At 35.7% G+C, this 19,117-nt stretch overlaps 1 protein-coding gene across 3 annotated transcripts in view; it reads left to right on the top strand.

The window, feature by feature from the left end:
- Nucleotides 1-19,117, top strand: part of SCN2A (sodium voltage-gated channel alpha subunit 2) — a 149,544-nt gene that overhangs the window by 83,497 nt on the left and 46,930 nt on the right. For all 3 annotated transcript variants that reach the window (XM_029224987.1, XM_029224989.1, XM_029224988.1), the window contains exons 12-15: nucleotides 145-492; nucleotides 6,260-6,392; nucleotides 10,669-10,907; nucleotides 17,079-17,252. In XM_029224987.1, the coding sequence (XP_029080820.1) occupies nucleotides 145-492; nucleotides 6,260-6,392; nucleotides 10,669-10,907; nucleotides 17,079-17,252 (894 nt within the window). The remainder of the gene's footprint in view (nucleotides 1-144; nucleotides 493-6,259; nucleotides 6,393-10,668; nucleotides 10,908-17,078; nucleotides 17,253-19,117) is intronic.

The raw sequence follows: 19,117 nt of genomic DNA, 5'->3' as shown, positions 1-19,117 counted from the left end.
AGCCCTTGCTTCCACCTGTCCAATGCCTTACCTTTGGTGAGTCAACAGCTCTGAAATGAAGAGTCCAGGCTCATATTGTTCAGGACACCAGCACTTAATTCTGTTCATCTGTTTTTTGTTTGTTTCCTTTCTTGTTATTGATAGTCTTTATTGAGCATCCGTGGCTCCCTTTTCTCTCCAAGACGCAACAGTAGGGCGAGCCTTTTCAGCTTCAGAGGTCGAGCCAAGGACATTGGCTCTGAGAATGACTTTGCCGATGATGAGCACAGCACCTTCGAAGACAATGACAGCAGAAGAGACTCTCTGTTTGTGCCGCACAGACACGGGGAGCGGCGCCCCAGCAACGTCAGCCAGGCCAGCCGCGCCTCCAGGGTGCTCCCCGTTCTGCCCATGAATGGGAAGATGCACAGTGCTGTGGACTGCAACGGCGTGGTCTCCCTGGTCGGGGGCCCTTCTGCCCTCACATCTCCCGCTGGACAGCTCCTGCCAGAGGTGAGGCCAGTGAAACCTGCAGCTGTTGGCGAGGGAGCTGTGGCTGGTTGCAGGCAGGAATGGGTTTCGATATCCACACGTGTGAATTTTACAGAGTCTAATGTTCAAAGGCCGAAATAAGTTATGAACTTATTTTGTCAAATTGTTCAATTCAGACTTTTCTCAAATGAATTAAAAACGTAGGTTGGGTCTCATAGACTATAATTAGAAGTATTCCTTCATCATTATTACTACAGAATGAAACTTGCCAAAAAGTATAGCAGCAATTTATCATGCATTATGATTAGTTAATATAAGCAAAGTAAATGCAAGAAATGATATAAATACTTATCTTAAGGATCTTGTTATCTCTGTTCCTTTAAAAGAAGAACTAGATACTTCCACTTGAAGTAGATAGTATTACTAAATACATCTAAATCCTGCAATGCAACATTCTTCCTCTTGGAAGGTCAGAGTGCTGTAACATTTTTAGCACCCAGTCAAATGACCATTGTACATCTGTGTGGTAAAGAAGCCACTCGAAGTACCTGGTAAAGTCATGTGTTGTAATTATTAGGGCAGATTTCAATTTTTATATTACCGTCATGAATTTTTAATTAACATAGTGGCCCTAAATCATGCATATGAAAAAGGGTTTCAACTAAATACCAGACACTTACAGGGATATGTTATTGACGTTTCCTTTGTAAAACATAGGTGCTTTTTAAGTTTGGTATTAAATAAGATTTCATTTGCCACTATAAAAATATTCTAGCAATGTCATTGGTTATACTTTATAGCTTACAGAGTCATATTAAAATCTTCTCAGTATGATTTTTTTTTTTTTTACACAATTCTACTCATTATAGTTGGATGAGCTCTTTAAGCTACATTAAAATCATATGGAGTCAGCTTTCAGTCATCTAATAGAGGAGATTCTTACCTTGGATTATAGACATAGCCACTGATCTTCACTTTTTTCACATAGCCTCTCCCCACCAGTTTCTCCCAGAGAAATGTCCAGGTATCCTGGAGTCAGATCAAATCATGAAAAAAGTAGAACTCTGTTGTGAAAGAAACTGGAAGAATGCAAAGGGAATGTCAACTTCTCTTAAAAAATAATCATGGCTAACTATGTACTAGATACTGTCCAGAACACTTTACATGCATTAATTCATTTAGTCCTTACAACAGCCCTTTATCGTAGTTACTAATATTATCCTCATTTTATAAGGAGGAAACTGAGGCCTGTGCATGGCGGAGCTAGGGTTTGACCCCAGGTATGCTGACTACTGAACCTACATTCTATGCGTATTGCAATATTACCTCCCATTAATTTTCTTAAATGGAAAAGAAAACATGGCCAAGGAAACAAAAACTTTCATTTTAACCCAGTGTATCTCAAAATATATTTCATCCTCAGACTACTTACATCAGAATTCCGTGGGATACTTTTCAAAGTGGAAATTCCTCATTTCCCCCTCCCTCCACCCCTGGCAACCACCATTCTACTCTCTGCTTCTCTGAGTTTGATGACCACAGAGTCCAAAATTTCATTTATGCAAGATAAATAAATTCTGGATATGTTACTATATAGTATAGGACCTAGAGCTAACAATACTGAATTGTAAATTTAAAATTTGCTAAGAAGGTAGATCTCATGTTAAGTGTTCTTACCCCAAATAGCAACAACAACAATAATAAGAGGAGTGGAAGGAAACTTTAGAAGGTGATGGAAATGTTTATGACCTGACGGTGGTGATGGTTCATGGGTGTATACTTATCCCCAAACTCATCAAGTTGCGTACCTGAAATATATACAGCTTTTTACATGTCGATAATACCTCAATAAAGTGGTTAAAAGAAAGAAATGGAGATTTCTGGGCCCACACTTACTCAGACCAAAAGGCCGAGGAGAGCAAGATCAGGGATTTCTTCTTCCTTGAAAAGTATCTCACATGGTTCTTACACATAATAAAGTATGAGTATCACTGATCTTGATAAAGGTTAATTGAACAAACAAAAATAAATCCACAACTTCTTTGCATAAATACAGAGAGAATGTCAGTCTGTCAGAAGATATTTAGCATTTATCAATAATTACCACAAAATCCTGTCATATCAGAGAGGGTGGGATAAATCTCTGAAGGCAAATGGGGCAGTTTGAAACAAAGCCTAGTGTGATCTCTATTTCCTGCTGCCTTGTGTCCATCCTTCAGTGCTACAGTCAGGTGTGAGGCAGGGCACTGCAACATGAGCTGCAACATATGGTGTCACATGAGCTGAAAGTGCAGGCCAAAGAAGGGACTTTGCAAGACTGCAGAGAGGAAAAGAGAAGAGAAAATAAAGAGCTGCAAACAAATGCCACCCTCCAAAGCACACAATATCCTACACTTTACACATAAATTCAACTGAAGCAATGTAACTTAAGAAAGAATTTCCTTGGTAATATCATTAGAGATTTTGGAATCTAGCACTAAAAATTAGACAGATATAGGATTACACATATAATTTTATATAGAGCAGAAGTGACTAGATGACCTTTAAGCGACCCTATCTTTTCTTTCTTTCTTTCTTCCTTCCTTCCTTCCTTCCTTTCTTTCTTTTCGTTTTAACATCTTTATTGGAGTATAATTGCTTTACAATGGTGTGTTAGTTTCTGCTGTATAACAAAGTGAATCACTTATACATATACATATATCCCCATATCTCTTCCCTGTTGCGTCTCCCTCCCTCCCACCCTCACTATCCCACCCCTCTAGGTGGTCACAAAGCACAGAGCTGATCTCCATGTGCTATGTGGCTGCTTCCCACTAGCTATCTATTTTACATTTGGTAGTGTATATATGTCCATGCCACTCTCTCACTTTGTCCCAGCTTACCCTTCCCCCTCCCCATATCCTCCAGTAGGTCTGCGTCTTTATTCCCATCTTGCCCCTAGGTTCTTCATGACCAGTTTTTTTTTTAGATTCCATATATATGTGTTAGCATACAATGTTTGTTTTTCTCTTTCTGACTTACTTCACTCTGTATGACAGACTCTAGGTGCATCCACCTCACTACAAATAACTCAACTTTGTTTCTTTTTATGGCTGAGTAATATTCCATTGTATATATGGGCCACATCTTCTTTATCCATTCATCTGTCAGAGGATACTTAGCTTGCTTCCATGTCCTGGCTATTGTAGATAGAGCTGCAATGAACATTGTGGTACATGACTCTTTTTGAATTATGGTTTTCTCAGGGTATATGCCCAGTAGTGGGATTGCTGGGTTGTATGGTAGTTCTATTTTTAGTTGTTTAAGGGACCTCCATACGGTTCTCCATAGTGGCTCTATCAATTTACATTCCCACCAACAGTGCAAGACGGTTCCCTTTTCTCCACACCCTCTCCAGCATTTATTGTTTGTAGATTTTTTGATGATGGCCATTCTGACCGGTGTGAGGTGATATCTCATGGTAGTTTTGATTTGCATTTCTCTAATGATTAATGATGTTGAGCATTCTTTCATGTGTTTGTTGGCAATCTGTATATCTTCTTTGGAGAAATGTCTGTTTAGGTCTTCTGCCCATTTTTGGATCGGGTTGTTTGTTTTTTTGATATTGAGCTGCATGAGCTGCTTGTAAATTTTGGAGATTAATCCTTTGTCAGTTGCTTCATTTGCAAGTATTTTCTCCCAGTCTGAGGGTTGTCTTTTCATCCTGTTTATGGTTTCCTTTGCTGTGCAAAAGCTTTTAAGTTTCATTAGGTCCCATTTGTTTATCTTTGTTTTTATTTCCATTTCTCTAGGAGGTGGGTCAAAAAGGATCTTGCTGTGATTTATGTCATAGAGTGTTCTGCCCATGTTTTCCTCTAAGAGTTGATAGTGTCTGGCCTTACATTTAGGTCTTTAATCCATTTTGAGTTTATTTTTGTGTATGGTGTTAGGGGGTGTTCTAATTTCATACTTTTACATGTACCTGTCCAGTTTTCCCAGCACCACTTATTGAAGAGGCTGTCTTTTCTCCACTGTATATTCTTGCCTCCTTTATCAAAGGTAAGGTGACCATATGTGCATGGGTTAATTTCTGGGCTTTCTATCCTGTTCCATTTATGAATATTTCTGTTTTTGTGCCAGTACCATACTGTCTTGATTACTGTAGCTTTGTAGTATAGTCTGATTCCTATAAGTCAGGGAGCCTGATTCCTCCAGCTCCGTTTTTCTTTCTCAAGATTGCTTTGGCTATTTGGGGTCTTTTGTTTTTCCGTACAAATTGTGAATTTTTTTGTTCTAGTTCTGTGAAAAATGCCAGTGGTAGTTTGATAGGGATTGCATTGAATCTGTAGATTGATTTGGGTAGTATAGTCATTTTCACAATGTTGAGTCTTCCAGTCCAAGAACATAGTATATCTCTCCATCTATTTGTATCTTTAATTGCTTTCATCAGTGTCTTATAATTTTCTGCATACAGGTCTTTTGTCTCCTTAGGTAGGTTTATTCCTAGATATTGTCTTCTTTTTGTTGCAATGGTAAATGGGAGTGTTTTTTTAATTTCACTTTCAGATTTTTCATAATTAGTATACAGGAATGAGAGATTTCTGTGCATTAATTTCATATCCTGCTACTTTACCAAATTCGTAAGTGACCCTATTTTTTCCTTCCAACTTTGCCTTTCTCTGACAAAGCAAAATATTTTAAATTCTGAGAGGCAACTTTTTGATTTAAAGAGCTTTAGTTTCAGAGAGGGGTTATTTCTTTTCTCATTAATTTTACTTTTCTTTCACAGTAAAATTAATTTTAGAGCAACCTAAATGAATGTTTATTCCCATTAATGACAGTCCTATCAATTGAGTGGAAAGTCTGCTTTTGATATGTATGCATTAGAGGCATGCAGGTTAATAAAATAATGTTAAATATTCATAGCACAATAAAGTAGATGAACAGGACTCATATTACTGTTTTAGAAATAAGGAAAGCCCTCAGAGAACTAAAAGTGACTTCTTATTTATTATTAGCACTCAGACCCACATTAGGAATGCTTGAGTTTTGCCCTTTTTTCCTGTGACCATTAACTTCATTATTTGAGCTCCTGACATAGGAATAAATTTCTGCCCATATTGAAATTCTGTTGAGTTTATTTTGGAATAGAAACATGGCAAGTCATTACAACATTGCTAAAAATCAAAGACCCTCCCCCCCCAATTTGATGTTTTGCCTTAAATTAGAGTTTCAGTGCCAAGGATGGGTTGTCTTGTAAGTGTAAGACAAAGTTATAGATAGTTCTAAAAATTAGTTTTATTATTAAGGATGTTGGGAAATGTTACCTGTCTATAATGAACAGAAGCATTTTAAAGTGGAATTCTCATTTTAGGAGAACATATTAGGGAAGCCTTTAAAGTTCTTTTCATACATTAAACCACATGAATGTATATAAATAAAGATCTAATAGTTCAACCTGTGAGTAAATCAAGGAGTGATATGCTTCAGTTTGAAGTCCTAGATAGGACTGGCTGAAATGCTAAAAGGTTATCTATCCTGTAATAGGCATGGTCCCTCCAGCCCAAAGCTCCAAGATGGAAGAATTAGAAAAGTCCATCTTGATCACAAACCCAGGCATCCCTGAAAGCTGAGAATATGATAGGCTTTTAAACACTTCCAAGAATGATGATTCCAGCAATGTCTTAATGAGCTGTTTACATCTGAGAAAGCATGGTGAATACTTAGTTAAGTAACGCCTATTACAGGAACACTTTGGATTTTGCTACCCTTAAAAATAATAGTTATTTCATATGAAAATTTTTTTTAGGGCACGACTACTGAAACGGAAATAAGAAAGAGACGGTCCAGTTCTTATCATGTTTCCATGGATCTGTTGGAAGATCCTACAGCAAAGCAAAGAGCAACGAGTATGGCTAGTATTTTGACCAACACCATGGAAGGTATGTCAGAAGTCTTACACACAATTACTTTGCGGTGCTCTGGTAGTGATGAAAAAAACTCTCATAAGTTCTAAGAAAATTCTTCCTGACTTGACACCAAATCATCATTATGTCTTTTACTAAATAAAAGTAAAATCCATGTACAACACATGGATTCTATTGTCTCATACAGATTTTTACATTTAGCCTCCAGGAATCTACTGCAAATTCGAGGTATACTTGGAATACCACTTTGGTAGATAAAGTTCTAAGTTGTAGAAGCTTCTTATGTGCATGACATAAAAAGGAATGTAATGATAAATGTTTATTTTTATGGTGATGCTAACCCATTTAAATTGTATTAACTGCTTGAGACTCAAGCTATAAACTCTTTTGGTTTAACCAGATGTATAAATGAAAAAATGAGAATTAGGGTTTGATATTAACCTCTTTGAAGCAAAGTATTCAAAGTTTTGTAAAACTACTTTTGTCTCTCTCTGATCAGATATTACAATATCTCAGCTTTCTCTTTAGTTGCAGATTATACGTGAGTAGTGAGTATATTGTTTAGAGGTCTGGATCTTATAATTCCAAAATAAAGACTTTGAGGACAGCTTGATTTGCGATCAATCATTGGCTCTGTGTGTTAGCTTGAGACTCTACACTTGTTCCTTCATCAGTAAAGTGTGGATAATGACGTTTAGATTAAAGTTGTTGTAAAGATTAAATAAGGCCTCATATATAAAGTACCTATGTATGTAGAAGCACCTGGCATGTAGAAGACAGTCAATAAATATTATTATTGGTTGTTTTATTGTTGTTTTGTTAATTCACATGTTTGTGCCTTTCCATACTGTAAGTGAATTCAAACATCAACTTCAGCTACTTGGAAAATACTTTCATGTAAAATATATTCTATCCTCCTCCCTTGCTGTCCTTTCCCCTTCTCTCCTTTTCTCTTTTATAACCCCTCCCTTTTCTTCCCCTCCGAAGTGTGTGTGTGTGTGTGTTTGTGTGTGTGTGTAGATGTGTCAAAGGAAAAAGAAAGATGGAGAATGAAGGAGAGAGCGCGAACATGTGCTCATGCCTTTCTTCCTGTTAGTTATAGTTTCTCTTGACACTGGATAGATTCTTGCAATAATTATTTTCCAGTCTGAAGGCAAAGATCCCGTGATACTAATATCAGTACCAAAAGCCTAAAAGTCACAGCTAGGAAAATCTCACACTGTAGATGGCCTTACATATCACAGCCATGTCAGTTACTGCAGGACCCAATTTTCATAATGTCCTAATGCAATATCAGAAATCTTTTCACTGATTTCTATGGAATATTAAACTCAGTACGTTCTTCCCCAACCTCGCCTGCGTTAGCTTGCACTCCCTCTCCCCCCCCAGCTGCCAGTAGCTTGCTCCTCCCTGTCCCTCCAGGTAAATCTTTTGAAGATTCTCTGGTCTTCTGCTCCTTGCCATAGCAAAACCACTGAGAGGAAGCTGCCAGTGGTTCTGCTACCGATGTCAGCAGCATGTCTGCTCCCTAAAGCGAGAAGTAGAGAAGGAGACAGGGTAAGTCTAAATTAACAGTCCTACTTTGAACTTCTGATAGCATTAAGTTTGGGCTAACTTAAGAAATTACTTAAAAAACATCAACCCACCACCACAAGATTGGACTTGTCCACTAATTAAGATACGGAGTTAAAAATGAGTGCACCCACGTCGCCCTCCATGCAAATGTGTCTCATGGACTTGCTTAGAATGAAAAGGATGTCCTAGAGATAAGTGTAACTTAGGAAGCAGGAGACTGAGTGTTTGGTTTTAATATCTGCAGAGCTTTTAACTTTATATTTATGTGGGGAAAAATGGCTGAGTTTTCATTCTGTTTTTCATTGGTTGTGTAGAATGCAAAGCCTACTTTTTTTTATTCGATTATATCTAAACATTTTGAATCTGACATTAATCAAGGCTTGTTGTTAGCAGTACATAGCATATACATGCAACTAGAGCTGTCTTTAATATAATCCTTTTTTGTTCCTAATAACAGTGGAAAGGTGTCTTAGGTTGACATAATCTGTTTATTTGGAGATGCTTCCTTCTATGTCTAATCATGGTTTAGTTCACCTTTCCTTTTTGGAACCAGGCTTGTTGATCCAGGCTGGCAACTTTTGTTTTCCTTCTTTTGAACTACAGCTAAGTCTCCATTGTCCAGGCAATGAATGAATGGCCTCCTACTTAATGACACTGTAGGAGATAAGGAAAAATGAATTGTTTGCTTTTCAAGTTTTTTAAATGCAAAAACCATATGGAAATGTTTCCAGGTCAAATCCTTGGGAAGGTGGTGGGAGGGTGAGGTACAAGCACTGAGGAATTGAGGGGAGCCAGCAAAAGATCTAAACTGGGCTGTAAATGATTTTCAGTGTGGATAACCCACCCAGGAAAAATGGAGACGTGGCTGTAGTTCTCCTTGAGTGCTTTGTTTTGTTTCAAAGTGTGATATTCTTTTTTATTTTTTAGCATGAATAATTGAATGATTTTATTTTAGAATTTAACAACTCCGCTCCACTTTTTCCTGGTGTCAAGATGAGCAACACTGGCTGCATTTTGAACTTTTCTCTGATTTACTTTTTCCACACAGTTTCTATTTGCTTCTCTTTATCTGCTAAATTACAAGTAACATTTTAAAAAATACTTATTCTGACTGTACATAGGCAAAGAGCTTTTTCAATTCTCTTTTGTTATTTACTGTAAGTAGTAAAGCCTTTTTACCTTCAGTATAAATATGGGTTTATTCGGGAGTCTTAAAAGCTTCTACAAAACAGTGCATAATAACTATATTTATATTTTTCTTCTGATTTACAATTCAACTATTGTTTACTGTTTACAAAATTACATTTAAGAGAAAAGGAAATAAGCTGGGTGCTTGAAGAATTTCAGTATATAAAGAGACAATTGAAGAATCTACCTCTCATGGAATTCTGTTAAAAATAATAAAGAAATTAATTTACTTTAGGGAAGTAGTAAACTTTATAATATTGGTAGTGAATGTTTATCAGCAAAGCAAAAATCACTACCTATGGTCATGTTTGTCCATTGCATAAACTCTCTTGAAAAGTTTAATTCTTAGTAAACTGTACCAGGTTTGGAGGGATATTCCAGTTGCCACAGTAGTAATACTGAAGTGACCAACCAGAGTCATGCTATGGATGAACAAAGAATCTTTTCCTCTATTTTAGTGCTAATTGGTGATGGTCTTACATTTGGCAGAGCAGGCAACAGAGTGCAGCAATGATATTGGCAGAAAACTTCTGAATTCTTTTCTCACTCAAGAGTTGATTAAGAGAGAAATATACCAAAGGAAAAGAGCAGATAATTACCCACTTCCTAATTCTCCCAAATTCTTTGCCATTATTTACTAAGTTTCAGTATTTACAGTATCACCTTATAGATCTGTGCATTTCTGTCTTTTCTCTCCTATTATTTAGTTGAAATTCTTTTTGAAATCATTGTATTTTCTTAAAATAAATGTATTTTTATATGAAATCTTATATCATAGGTTTGGTGTGATAGTTACACATTTTAATATATTAAAATAAATGCATACCATTAAAATTTATGAATTCTACGTATGTTCTACCTAAGCTCCTCTTGTATTTTACCAGTAGTACATAAGTCCCATTTTGTGAAACAGTTAAGTTTTCAGTTTCTTAGGTTTGATATTTCCTCTTCTTTTGTGCCATCTAGTTAAATTAAGAAATACTGCTGAGTTTAATATACAGGCCTATATCTAATTAGGCTTAACTAGAAACTTTTTAACTAAGACTGGTGACACTGACAAAGCGAGAAGTAGAGAAGTATTAAAATACACAAAGAACATATCTAATCCAAGAAACTGAGATTCAGCATGACTGATAAAGGTTTTAAAGACATCTCCTGAGAGGTGTTCTTTGATAATATATGTCTTGCTTTATCTGGAACATAGATGAGCTTTAAGTATACTTAACACAAGTCCTACCCATTAATTTCTGATAGCCTTAAAGATAATTATCAGACTATTTAATATTGTAGATAGAATCTTGGAAACCATGTTTAACCAAGATAAGTTTGGAAAGTTTACTAGCCTTTCTGTGCCCACACTTTTTATGACAGCTAATCCACTGTAAGTGCTTTCCTGCTCAACCATCAGATTAACCTATAATGCCTTTTAACAACTTTAGATTTTTTAAAAATCACTTGCAGTTTAAACCAAAGGCTGCTTAATAGGAAGGAAGCAGTTTTCATAAGTATTCTAACCTTTTTCTTCCAGAACTTGAAGAATCCAGACAGAAATGCCCACCCTGCTGGTATAAATTTGCTAACATGTGTTTGATTTGGGACTGCTGTAAGCCATGGTTAAAGGTGAAACATCTCGTCAACTTGGTTGTGATGGACCCTTTTGTTGACCTGGCCATCACCATCTGCATTGTCTTAAATACCCTCTTCATGGCCATGGAGCACTATCCCATGACGGAGCAGTTTAGCAGTGTGCTGTCAGTCGGGAACCTGGTAAGGCTCACTGAGGGTTACTCTACCCATTGAAAGAGTTCATGATTGCCTTAATGAATTTCACATATCACTCTCAAATTAAATATGAATTAATTGTCGTATATACCTGGACAGCAAAAGTTCAGCATCACTTTTTTATAACAAAAATATACTGCTACAGTTTAGCAGTGGAAAAGATTCAAAGATTTTATGTGTAGTTTGATTTAGAATTAAATATAAATTGCCCATTCCTTACAAAGATTATTATGAATTATGGAGGATATTGATTTATGGTAAAATCCTGATGTGTTTCTCAGGTATTTAGAATAGATTCTTTCAGACATGTCTACATTTGCCAAACAAATTATAAAATATGCCAAGTCAGATAATTTTGAAATATCATCTGTTCATAACTGAAGATGGATTTTTAAGAGAGGAAACATCATAGAGGTTATTATTTCTGTTTGAATTTGCCCTATAAATTTAAGAATTTTAAAATGATTAATTTTTGCATACATTTTTACTTAAAATTTTGTATTAACATTCATGGATACATGGTAGAATGATAGAAATGAAAGTAAAGTGGTCTTTTACAGAGAAACAAAATGAATAAATTCAGGCAACAAAACTATATTAATATCAATATGAGGCTTATTAAGTTCTCATGAACCTCCCAACTTGATAAATGAACATATAAACAGGTTCTATATAGATAGTAAATGATATATTCTGAAGTATAATACACAATATTTTTAGGCTCTGAAGTAACCACTATTTTTTTATTATAATCCAGATAGATCTTAACTGGTAAAGTTAACACATATATGCTGACCACTTATTTTGTACCAGGCATTATATTAAATGGTTTATGTAAAATCCCTCTCTCTAGGTTCCCACAAAGTCAGTCCTCAGGTAGATACTGTGAATGTCTGCATTTTACAGTGGGGAAGCTCTGAATACTGTATCAGAGACTCTAAAAGATATTTCGGAGACTATTTTAAGCTCTGGCCGAAAATCACAAAACTTTAGGGAAGAACAATAACATTACCTGGTCCAAATTTTTTCACATATATAGGAATCACTTCAACATTATCTATAAAAAGTGAGCAAGAGATCAAAGAAGCGTATGGAGGTGGATATTAGGAAACAACTCAAATGGGCTTAAGCAAAAATAAAGATAATTCATTACTTCAAGTAACTAAAGTCCATTTGGGCATAGATCCACATTTTAATCTGGCTAGATTCAGGTTCTCAGTCAATGTCATTGGGAGTTAGCTTCTTGCCAACTTTTTCCCAGTATGTTTTTTCATCTCTGGCTGGGTATTCTATTGATGGCAACAGTCTACCAACTTTTATCCTGACACAGCTCTTTTTTTTTTTTTTTTTTAATAAATTTATTTATTTATTTATTTATTATTGGCTGTGCTGGGTCTTCGTTTCTGTGGGAGGGCTTTCTCTAGTTGGCGGCGAGCGGGGACCACTCTTCATCGTGGTGCGCGGGCCTCTCACTGTCGCGACCTCTCTTGTTGCGGAGCACAGGCTCCAGATGCGCAGGCACAGTAGTTGTGGCTCACGGGCCCAGTTGCTCCGCGGCATGTGGGATCTTCCCAGATCAGGGCTTGAACCCGTGTCCCCTGCATTGGCAGGCAGATTCTCAACCACTGCGCCACCAGGGAAGCCCCTGACACAGCTCTTTAAGCAGAAGGATTGTGCCTCCTAACTAGTGGTTCCAACAAAAGCCCAAGAATTGAATATCATTGGCCTGGTTGGAGTTACATGACCATTTCTAAGTCAGTCAGTTAATCTGATTCTAGGGTTAGAATGCCCTATTTGGCCAAACCAGAACCATGTCTTATCACTGGAAACAGAGTAAATGAATACAATTATGAAGAAGAAAATTAGGTCTACCATTATCAGAAGAAGAGAGAGTGGATGCTGGAAAGACGTAAACAACAAATGGACAGTTCAAAATAGGACTTGTCTTATGTGTTAAGGAAGATGATGAAATAGTAGAAAATATATAGACAGGATTCACATTCTTCTCAAGTACATATGGAATATTCCCCAGCATAAGCGATAGGTAGGTCATAAAACAAGCCTCATTAAACTTAAAAAGATTGAAATCAAAGTATTTTTTCTCACAAAAATAGAATGAAATTAGAAATCAATAAACAGGAATTTGGAAAATTTATAAATATATGGAAATTAAAAGCAGACTTGTAAATAACCGATAGGTTAAAAAAGAAATCACAAGAAAAATTAGAAAATACTTCGAGATGAATGAAAATGAAAACACACCAAACTAAAATAGTGCCTAGAGGGAAATTTATGCTGTAAATGCCTGTAGTAAAAAAATAATACTTCAAATCCATAATCTATATTTTCACCTTAGGAAACTAGAAAAAAGAAGAGCAAACTAAATCTTAAACTAGCAGAGGAAAGGAAATAATAAAGAATAGAGTGGAAATGAATGAAATAGTGAATAAGAAAACATCAGAAAAAAATCAACAAACCCAAAAGTTGATTTTTTGAAAAGAGCAATAGAAATGACAAATCTTAAGCTATACTTACCAAGAAAAAGAGAGAAAATTCAAATTACTAAAAGCAGGAATGAAGAGGGGACATCACTATTGATCTTACAGAAATAGAAAGGAGTATACAGAGTACTATAAATAATTGTACCAACAAATTAGATAACATAGAGGAAATGGAAAAATTCCTAGAAAGTAACAAACCACTGAAACTGACTCAAGAAGAAATAGAAAATATGAAAAAACTTATAACAAGTAAAAATTGAATTAGTAATCAAAAAATGTTCCCACAAAGGAAAGCCTAGGCCCAGATGATTTCTTTGGTGAATCCTACCAAATATTTAAAGAATTAACACCAATCCTTCACAAATTGTTCCAAAAAAAAAAAAAGTATAGAAGGAAATACTTCCCAAGAGTTTGGAATTTAAAGCTGACCAAGATGGAGAAATTGAACAAAGACTTTGGGCTTTCCTTTAAAACCCCAAAGGGGTTACACTTAAGGAGTAAAGGCTATGTCAGAGAACCAGAAGATTCAACTAGGACAAAGAGCAAACCAAAATAGCTGTGCCCTACTTAAGTATTAAACCTAACTACCATAAGTTCAAAGTGGCCAACCTATAATTTAACTTCCTGCTAGGACAAATATCAGTACTTTTTAGAGAAAAATAATTGAATCAAAACTCTCTACAATACATTATTCACATCACATAAAAAATTACATGATATATGAAGAAATAGGAAACTGTAACTTGAGTTGAGAGAAAAAAATACTCAATAGAAATAGATCCAGAGATGGCTGAATTACTAAAATTAGCATTAAAGGACATTAGAGGACCTACTATAAATACATTTAACAAATTGAAGGAAAAAAATGGTCATCAAGAATAAACAGATGGAGAATATGAGCAGAAAAAATGGAAACTATATAAAAGAATTATCTAGACATTTTAGAACTGAAAAGTACAAATTCTAAAATGAAAAATTCACTGGATGAGTTTAAAAGAAAATTGCAGATATCAGAAGAAAGTGTCAAACTTGAAGCAAACCAGTAGAAATTATCCAATTTGAACAGCAGAGAAAAACTTACAGGAAAAATGAACTAAGTCACACTAATCTGCAGAATACCATCAAGTGCTCTAATATTTACATAAGGGAGACTCAGAAGGACAAAAGAGAGAATGGAACAAAACAAATATTTGGAGAAATAATGGCCAAAATGTTCTCAAATTTGATGAAAGATATTAACTTAGACACCTTAATATTAAATAGTAAAATTTCAGTGAACATCAACAAGGATAAATATAAAATTAACTACATTGGACACATCTTAGCCAGGCTGTGAAAACAAAAGAAACTTTTAGAAGCAGCCAGAAGAAAAATACATATTATATACAAGGGATTAACATCTCGTCAGAAACAGTTCAGGCCATAAGAAAGTGGCCTGATGAAAAAAAGAAGTTAAAACATTATTCTATGGTGAAACTATCTATCAAAAACTAGTGTGAAATAAAGAATTTTAATATAAACAAAACCTTAAGAAAGTTGTTACACCGGAATTATGCTGCAAGAAATGCTAAAGGAAGTTCTTCAGGCTGAACGGGAAGAATGTATTAGATGGAAATTTGAGAATGGTGGTCACTAGAAATGAATAAATGTGGGTAAATAGAAAATACTGGTTTTTTTCCCTTATCTTAATTTCTTGAAAAGACAACTGATTATTTAAAGCAAGCATTTATAGCATATGTAAGTATAAAATATATGAAAATATTAGCACATGTGATTGGGGTAGCCAAGATTTCTTGGAAAAGAGACAAAAAGTGCTATACATTATTTAAATATTTATAGAATATTCAAACAATAGAATTCTACTCAACAATAAAAGGAGGAAAAACTGGTAATACATGCATGGGTGAATTTCAACTTGAAGTATTCAAGAGATATTTGGAAAAGTTAGCAAGACTCTCATGTTTCTGAGCTGGCCACCAAGGTAGAGAGTCATTCCATTTACTGAGTTAACAAATATCAGAAGAGAAGCAAGGTTGTGCAGAGAAAGTGATGAAATGAATTTTGGACCTGTTGAATTTGAGGTACCTGTGAGACAGTTATCCAGTGGAGGTGTTGAATAAGGAAATAAGGATGTAGTTCTGGAATTCAGGGGATATGCTTGAATGGGAAAATAGATCTCAAAATGTAAAGTTATTGTAAAAAGAAAATTAGATTAAGAAGGTTGAGGACAGAAAGACCTCTGAAAAATTCCAGTGTTGAATGATTTGTTGGAGGAGGAAAAGCAACTGAGAAGTATCCAGGGAGATGTGGATCACTGAAGCCAGGACAGAAACTATTTTAAGGAACAAGGAACAGACAATGTTGTGAAAAACTCCTAAAGAGGCAAGCAAGATAACTATTAAAAGTTCAATTGAATTTATCAATGGCAGTTTCGGTTATGTTGGTGAAATTGCTTAAAGCAGTTTGTGCTGCTGGCAGGTCAGGGGGTAAGTTAAAGAAATGGAACTAGTGAGTACAGACAAGTTACACAAACTCTTAACGAAGTTGGGCTATGAAGAGAAGACAGATGGTGGTAGCTAATGGGGGAAGTTGAATGCAAGGAGAGTTTCTTTTATGATGCTGGTGGTAGTTTTAAGGTGGAGAGGGACTGAGTATCTGTTGATACTTGTAAAATCCCAAAAGGAAGCAGTCAGTAGCAGGAAGAGGTTGAAACTACAGGTTAATTGAGAAAGTGAATTCTTCAAGAAGTCCAAAGAAGATACATAATTGCAGCTGCAGAAATTAGAGCAAAGCAGTGACGTCTTTAATTTTTAACAGGAAAAGAAAAAGCAAAGTATGGTGTGGATGTAAGTAGTTTGGTAGATATAAGGAAACTGAGTAAGTTCAGGTTGACTGACTTCCATTATCTCTGAGATGCAGAAGTACTGAGAGTGGAGAATAAAGAAAAATGGTTGAAGACACGTGGAAAATTTAAAATAGTTGTAGAGAAAGAAAATGGAGAATAGAGAATGCTGCTTCTCTTTGGCCAGGAAAATAATTTTTTTTTTTAAAAGCATCCTTAACATCTATACGGCTAGTGGTGACCTTGTTTATTACAGCCAATATAAAGCCTTTTTAGCACCAGCCTTGCCTGCAGGGCCAAGGGAGGGAACCAAACTATTAGGTAATTATTTGGTGAGTTTTTGGAGGGCTAGGGAGAAGAATATTAATTTTATCGTCTTAATTCTTGTATTCTTTATCACTTGATAAACCTTAAATATAGTAAACAATTAAATATTGATTTGAATACAAACCATTTGAGGATACTAATTTCCTGGACCCACGAAATTTTTGTGTGTGTGTGTGTGGTACGCGGGCCTCTCACTGTTGTGGCCTCTCCCGTTGCGGAGCACAGGCTCCGGACGCGCGGGCTCAGCGGCCATGGCTCACGGGCCCAGCCGCTCCGCGGCATGTGGGATTTTCCTGGACCGGGGCACAATCCTGTGTCCCCTGCATCGGCAGGCGGACTCTCAACCACTGTGCCACCAGGGAAGCCCCCAAACCAATTTTTAAAACTCAGAATTGAATTGTGATTTGTTGGGACTAAATTAAATTGCTCAATAGTTATTTATGTTTTCAACAGTCTTCATTTGTGTAATAAACATTTCTCCCTTAGGTCTTCACTGGGATCTTCACAGCAGAAATGTTTCTAAAGATAATTGCCATGGATCCATATTATTACTTTCAAGAAGGCTGGAATATTTTTGATGGTTTAATCGTGAGCCTTAGTTTAATGGAACTTGGTTTGGCAAACGTGGAAGGATTGTCAGTTCTCCGATCATTTCGACTGGTAAATTAACTGAGAGTAAACATAATGTTTTTATAAATAATTTAATTAGTAGTCACTCTTTTCTAGAAAAAAATTACAAGATTCCCCATAGCTTTAATATTATTTGAATATACTTCTAACAAAGCAGGTGGTAATTTCTTCTTCCTCATAGTTTTAATGCATAGATTAAGTTTATTCAAATGAACAGGCAATAGTTCTGCCCTTAGTAATTGAATTGCAAGGCTAATGGGGAGAGAGAAAATGGAGGTCATAGATAAACGCATATCAAATTAAACAACACAATATGTACCTCTCAGCTATATAGGGTTTGCTTACCCATGATAAGGCTTGGTTGGGGCTTTGGGTGGGCTCATCTTTCTACCAGAGGCTAAGGGATCATGGAGTTGCCCACTTTGCCCCCGTAGAAGCCAAGACCTGGGACTGGGTAGAGTGTACAGGGAAAGAAGACAGAGCTCCTATACATCTGCTCCTTCAGCCAGGTCAGGAAGTCACCAAATACACTCTCTGAGAAGAGTTGCCTGTGTTATACTTTAATTTTAAAGAAAGGGTCTTTCATTTGATCTTTATATTTCAAAGTTTATGGATCTTTTACAGATGAGACAAAATATCACTTGACACATTGCCATTTGAAGTTTGGTATGTTTTATTGTGCTGTTTATTTGAGTTGGCTCTAACTTTTTGTGATTTATTTTGAAACAACAGAGGTTGTATATAGTTAGTAAAGACAGATTCTTATAGGCAACTTATCTTAACAGTGATTAGTTTCAAGACTTTGTTGTGAAGTCTGTTTAGAAACTCCCTTACCACTTTCAAATTTGTGTTAAGATCCTTAGAGCTGTGATTTCCTTTCCTAGTCTTCATGGATAGCTGTAGATCTTAATTTGAAGCTAGAAGGATGAAAAAAACAAAACAAAACAAAAATTAGCAATGATTATATAACAAGTAAATATGGGCAACTACTTTTAAGAAGCTTAGTAAATCTTTGTGATAATGTGATGCAGTTTAGGGAGATAGAAGGCATAATATCATCAGTGTCTTGCTTAGTATATCAGGCCCTTTTGCATTAATTATGCTCTGGGAATAAATTAAAAATTTTGGTTCTTATATCTGCTCCTTTGGGTCACTTAGCTGCCATTAAATAATGCACTACTCTTGACCTGACATTTACTGAAGCATCGGAAATAAAATGCTGCTGCTATTTAATGGTAAATGGTACTCTAGAGGCTTCTAATACAACCAATGTGTCAGGCACAGTAGTGGAGAGCCATTCCACACTATAATGAGTTGATTAATTAAATCACTGAAGACATAAAGGTTGACAAAATACAGCTTTTTACTCAAGTCCAAGTATTTCTTCCTTGAATATAATAAATCTCCTTTAAAATACAGCCTAATATTACAGCAAGCTACAGATATAGCAGTCCAGAGATTTAAAGAAATTAGTTGGTTTTTCTCTTGTACCTTATATAAGTGTTGTTTGCACTTGTGCATTTCAGCATTATATTTCAAGTACACTGAAAAATGTATCCACTTTGGGCTTTTAAATAATGAGAGCCTCTACTTTTCTGAAAGAGTCTTTTCTAATTAATCACCACTAATGTTAGATATCTCAGTTCCTTACAGAAAAACAAAAAGAATAGTATAAATGCTTATGTAAGATTCAGGAATATTTGGTGACTCTTATTCTTTGAATGCTGATGAAAAACTGTATAATTATTTTATTTACAATATAAACTATTTCAAAATGAAAAATATCCCATGGTAACAAACTAATACATTTGCCAGATAATAGTTTGGCACATGAATAATCCATCACCTAAAATTGAGACACTGTAGACTTTTCCTACAAACAAATATGCAGATTC

This window comes from Monodon monoceros, unplaced genomic scaffold, assembly GCF_005190385.1.
Source record: "Monodon monoceros isolate NGI ecotype Baffin Bay Population unplaced genomic scaffold, NGI_Narwhal_1 Super_Scaffold_16, whole genome shotgun sequence".
NCBI lineage: Eukaryota > Metazoa > Chordata > Mammalia > Artiodactyla > Monodontidae > Monodon > Monodon monoceros.
The sequence above is the reverse complement of the archived record's forward strand: the minus strand, read 5'-3'. Positions and strand labels throughout refer to the sequence as shown.